The 6,292-nt window shown below is 37.7% G+C and overlaps 1 protein-coding gene across 1 annotated transcript in view; it reads left to right on the top strand.

Moving 5' to 3' along the window:
- The first annotated feature begins 2,204 nt into the window (after positions 1–2,204).
- Positions 2,205–6,292, top strand: part of tbca (tubulin cofactor a) — a 17,469-nt gene continuing 13,381 nt past the window's right edge. Inside the window, exon 1 of the mRNA XM_034709342.1 lies at positions 2,205–2,444. Within this exon, the coding sequence (XP_034565233.1) occupies positions 2,392–2,444 (53 nt within the window). The 5' untranslated portion in view covers positions 2,205–2,391. The remainder of the gene's footprint in view (positions 2,445–6,292) is intronic.

Raw genomic sequence — 6,292 nt, 5'->3', positions numbered from 1 at the left:
AAAAAAACCCTCACTTTGCTTTTTGTTTAGCAGTCAAGTGTGAATATTTGATGTTGAAATGCTAATGTTAAACTATCCTGTGCATGTACTCTATTTATGTATTTTTTGTCATGCACCAATCAGACCCTCTAAGATTTCCTTCTTTCCTCTATGCTAACAGGGACAAGATTAAACATATTCCATTTTTGCATGAAATACACAAATCTAAAACAATGTATACAATTAAATCCAAACTTAAAGACACATTCAACGACTCACTTTCATGCATGAAGTGATTTCTTGTTCGGCAGGTGGATTTCTTTGTGTGTGTAAATGTGTAAATATTCTTCCCTCGTCATGAAGTTGACTTGGAAACTGCTCCGCTAATCAGTCGCAGGTTTTCTCTCTGTAATCAGCCATGAAGAACAGTTAGGATATTTAACATGTGTTAATCATATCTTCCATAATTAATACTCTCTGATGAGGTTAAGCTTTTATCCATAATGTGCAGAAAGGCGGTAAACTAACAAACTTTTAATGGTATTGGCAGAGAGAGGACTGGATTGTGATGAATATGTTTTTTCTTTTTTTTAAAGCAGCCTCGAAGTAAACTATGAAATTGATTCTTTTTCATAAATCACACAAATCAATATCAGATGCACAAAGATTCAAATGATATTGAGCGTGCTGTCTTTGTAACACGGCTTTATGAGCCATGTCAATTGTTTAGCTTAAGTGATAAAGTGTGTAAATAAGAAATAGACTTATTCTGAGGTTTTTAAAACCTGAACTTACAGAGTGTCAGATATTCAGATTAATACTTATAGACAGAAATAGTCAGCTTACAGTAATGTTGAAAGTATAATCCACTGACCTGCAAATATATCTCTGTTATACTATTCACTGATTTATTACTGTGAGGGATGTGCCTCCCTTACAGTTATTCACATCCAAACCTTATCAAAGTGCAAGTGTAATTAAATCAATGGATCCGTCTTTGTTTGTACAGTAAAAATTCATAACAAATGTTATAACACCAGCACAGTGTGTTGTTGGTGTCTTTGTCAAGAAAAGATGATTCAAGGCATTGGGAGAGCTTCCCAAGGAGTGGACTGAGGTACACCAAAAATCCTGCACAGACCTCCTCAGGAAGCTGCAACTGTTGCATCCTTAATATCAGGCCAATCCTGAACCAGAGACATTGCGTTAGCAACTTAATGGGATGAGGGAGAAAAAGAACTGGACCTGCAGTCTGTTGTGATTTTGCCTTGTCATCTTCTGGTGTTGGTCTACTGTGTTTTATCAAGTCCAAAGTCAACACAGCATCTACCAGGAGATTTTAGAGCCCTTCGTGCTTCCATCTGCTGACAATCTTTATGACAGTGTTGATTTCCATTTCCAACAGGATTTAGCACCTGCCCGCAACGCCAAAACTTCTACCTAATAGTTTGCTGACCCTAATGTTACTATGCCTGATTGGCCTGAACCCCATGAAGAATCTGGGGTATATTGTCAAGAGGAAGATGATAAACACCTAACCCCAAAAATACAGACAAGCTGGAGGCCACTATCAAAGCAACTTGGGCTTCAATAACACCTCAGCAGTGCCACAGGCTGAACGCCTCCATGCCACGCCACATTGATGCAGTAATTCATGATAAAGAAGCACCAAGCAAGCTTTCAGAGTATAAATGCAGCAATACATTTCTTTGTTTAAATCTATTTTTTTAATTGATCAATGGGAATATTCCGTTTTCTGATTGTCATGAGCTTTTCCAAGGTTTTTGTCTATATAAAAACAAAACACATGAAATATTTCAATTTACATGCAATGAGTGGTTTATATATGAATGTTTTTATTGTTTTTTTTAAACTAATTTATGACAAAAAAAAAGCTCTAATTTTGTGACATGCACATGTATATCTAAAGACACCCACTACACCACAAAGACCCAACATTAGCAAACCAACTGTCAATATGTAGCAAGAAAAAACTCCCTTTTTACAAGTAGAGGCCGAACCAAGCTCTTAAACAGCTATTTCTTGACATACATTTATACAGTCTATGTTTCTTGACCATGTTGGGCTTTAATGGTGGGATAGAGGGAGATGCAGAAAGAGAGAGATGGTCTGAGACAAACTAACAGAGCAACAACACCAATTAAAACAGCAGATAAATAGATCTGTGGTTACACTGTCAGTCAATGAGGTCTATAAGACCAGAACTCACTCCCTAAAGCGTTTATCTCTGCATGTTTCAGCCTGATCCACTCACTCGATAATCATCTACTCCTCCTGATCGATTTCTCTGCAATCAGCTCGTCATCCCTGGCTTGTGACTTCCACCTGAGCACGGTTTACAGTTAGCTGCTGCAGTACTCTTCATCCGGACAATAAACACTCCCTGCGGCCATGGCAGACCCGAGAATACGGCAGATCAGGATAAAGACTGGCATCGTGAAGAGGTAAGAGGATTATCCCTCCAGGTCAGGAGGATTTTTACTGTCCAGAGAGCCACTAACGGTCCAAACGGTCAGCTAACGGCTGTGAGCTAACTAGCTCTGTCATGCTAACAGGCTAGCTCGGCAGGAAACCTCCCCGCGAAGAGAGCATGTTTCTCGGACACATTCTAACTCGATGCCGGGGCTTTGCTGCGGCCTAATGATGCATGGGCGTCTACTCAGTTTGTCTTTTGTTTTACATTCAGTTTCTCCACGTTATTTATGACTGGAAACACATATTTTAAACATACTAACTTAGTGTTTAATAAAAGTCATATTTTATTGTGTTTATCTTTAAAACTTCCAGATGTTGTCCAATGCTAATGCTCGTTAGCTGTCTATTTGACATGCGTAGTAGCATCTTTGAAAGGTGTGGATGCTTTTGTTGGTCCTCAAACACATAAATAAAAATGACATTAACGTTGTTTTTAATTACAAAGTTTGATTATTAACACGAAATAATCCAAAAGACAACATCTAACGTTATAAAATACCTTAATTTTGATTGAAAGATTGCTACACAGACACTTTATTATTGTATTTATATTATAAGAGCATTGTTTAGCTGATTATTTATTGAGGTTGTGGATGTGTAATGATCCTTAACAAGGCTTTCTCCCAGCCAGCCTGAACTGATGGTGTTTATGTGAATGCGTAGGGGATGTAAGGAATATCTGCACAGTCATGATTCCACAATCATAGTGAGTCAGCATATCTACAGAAGCCAGGAGCAAACAGGTGGACAAAGTACACAACTACTGCTACTTTAATCAAAGTATACATATTCCTGGTCTTATATTACTCCAGTATAAGTGGAAGTTGCTTAGTTAGATGATAAACTGAGTTAAAGTACTGGAGTGCTTGCATTTATGAATACGGTGCAGTCAAGAATACATAAGTGTACATATGCAACTCCAAAATAATAGTAAGAATAATAGGAACAATCAAAAATATATGATGACAAGGAAGAATGTCAGCCAGGCTTTATACAGTGAGACAACATTCAAATTATTTCCATATTGCACCAAGCCCCTCATGAATCCACAGCTACAGTAAAAACAACAATGTGACAATAATTCACCTCAATCACTCGTCCATCTTTAAAGTGTAATTTGAACATCAAGCCATTGAATAAAAATAGCAGCTAAGTTTCAACAAGCAAAACTTTGTTTGAAATGTTCATCTGGAGTAAAACAAATAGTTAGCAGCATACCTCTACGTGATTTCTTGGGAAGTTTGTGCAGTAAACATTTAAAGCGATATGAATCATTCTTACTTTAAAAACCTGGCCATGAGTTCTCAGGTGGAGAATGGTAATCCTTCTCCACTGTACCCATCATAACCACCACTAAACAAACTGCCTGATCTGAGTGACGTTTCCTTTGTGCTTCTACTAGAGTAAACCATGGACACGTGTAAGGTACAGGTACGACAACACCACTTGGACCAAGTCCACAACAGCGTCTTGAACAGGAATTGGCACGTTGTACATTTGCACATTCAATTGTACTATTCACATACCAAACTCAAATCAGTCTATTCTCCTCATATACGCACAATACTTATATTCATATTTTTATAGTTATTATTGTTTATGTATGCTGCTCCTTGCAGTCGAAATGCTCTTGCTTGTATTCTGATTTAATTGTGTCTTCCTATAGTGGCTTTGAAACAGGACCTGAGAAACATAATCTCGTTCCACCTCACGCGACAGCTTGTGTTGGTATGACAATAAAAAACCTTGAATCCTTAAATGAACACATCTTATCATCTTTCAAATCAGATTTTAGAAAAAAGAAAATTTGTGGGCTGACTGTAGAACAAAGATAGTGAGTAAGAAGAACATTCATAGCAATATGAAATTGATCAAATAAGAGTTATAAGTCAAATATTCATTTTTATTCCTTGTTTTGATGCTTTTATTTTCTCTTTATTTGGCCTTGTTGCTTCTTTCTTGGTTGTCTTTGTGTAGCCTAAAGATTTGTCGGTATGGTGAAATGGACTCCTACACCAGGACAGATCATGAACATAAATCCCTAACACATCTTTTTTAATATATATTTTGTACATTATGTCCAGACACATTTGAAATGGGACAAAACAACATCTATCTGATGAAGGACCTGTCTGGTTCACCATCCACTCTAAGCCAGCCTATTCATAGACTTTGAACCAGCGCCCAAATTTGCACAATAGCCAGATTTACCATGCTGGAATGGAAAGCAGTGCAGACATGAGGCCTGGTGGGATAATGGGCTCTGAATGGTAGTGTGTGTGTGTGTGTGTGTGTGATGGTGTGTGAGGATCTCTCGTCCATCAGACAGACCTCTAATTCCCTCCTGTCGATGGAGACAGTGTAATGTGCTATCGATTGAGTTTTGATGAGGCTCACATTACAAACAGGCTGAGTGAGGCGGTGATGACGGAGGCTGGATTTCCCAAAGAGCATCATCTTATCATCTTAAAGAGTCTTCTGTAACAACCAGGACCAACATGGACTATTCTTGTTTCGAGTAGATTGTTTTCAAGTAAAGTTGACTTATAAGTGTTCATCACTTTGAAACAGAGAGACTAATTATCTATATATCGCCCTCTAAACAAACACACCTGCTAATTAAAACAAGTGAAAACGGAGACAGTATTTCAGTAGTCTAGGAGCTGAGGTGGGATCATATGTGAGGAGATCTGTAGTGTTATTTTTTATAAGGTTTTTAACTAGGGATGTACATTTCAAGCCAAAATGCTAGTAGTGGATACTCGTAGCGTCTGTCTGGACCTCAATGTTGATTATCTCGGTTTCTGAATTTCATACAACTACATATGTATTTCCAGTGACTGTTGCTTATGTTTTCGATCTCTTTCACTCTTTAATGCTGTTAGCATTCTTCTTCTTCTGTTACTTAATGCGGTTGCAAACAGCTTTAAGGCGCTCCATCGCCACCGTCTGGCAGGAATACCGTTTTTTTTATGATTTACAATTTTATTGCCCTTTTCATTTTTTTGCAACATTCATACAAATTTACAGAAATTTATAAACTCATAAAACAGAAAAAAATGGTGCATCTGCTTCAATCAAACAGGAAATAGAAAAAAATGAATAAACAAACAAATGAAATTGCAACAAAATAATGATAATGACAATAAACACAAATAGATTTTTAAAAAACCACAAACTTTCACAACTTATTGCCTAACCCAACCCTTACCCTAACCACTCGGGTTCCTTGCCTAATCCTAACCTTCGAGCTTCGTCAGTGGACCTTATTCCTAAACCTAACCTTTGGACATGTATGGACGAACACCTTACCCACAATCTTCCTCGTTAGTTGATAATAAAGATCTGGTAACTCTTCCACTTTAAAAGATAATCATTCCACCTGTTAGTCTGTCTGAAGAAAAGTTGATCATATGAGGCCACCCTACCTAGATCGAGGAACCACTCCCCATGTGAGGGGGTGGGGTGAACCAAACCCGATTTTTAACGTGAGCAGATAAATCCAAAGTTGAAACCACTCAATGTAGCAGCTTCAGGTTCAGTATTATTACTGCTAGCTGAGCTGCTGCTCATGTCTACAAAATAAACTTCATAATGATGATATTTCTTTCCATACTTTCTTCCTCTTTGGAACATAATAGAGATCACTTTCACTCTTCCTTTTTGATTTTCTTTTACAAAAGCGCTCTGAAATGTCCTTCATGTTCAGCAAAAAACTGAAGGATAGCTGTCTTTTGTTGCTGTTCCTGCGTGTGATAGGTTTTATACACATCCACTTAAAGACATTTCATTGCCCCCCCTGTCATGGACCTTTTTA

The sequence above is a fragment of the Notolabrus celidotus genome, chromosome 19, assembly GCF_009762535.1.
Source record: "Notolabrus celidotus isolate fNotCel1 chromosome 19, fNotCel1.pri, whole genome shotgun sequence".
In the NCBI taxonomy this organism is placed as follows: domain Eukaryota; kingdom Metazoa; phylum Chordata; class Actinopteri; order Labriformes; family Labridae; genus Notolabrus; species Notolabrus celidotus.
The sequence above is the reverse complement of the archived record's forward strand: the minus strand, read 5'-3'. Positions and strand labels throughout refer to the sequence as shown.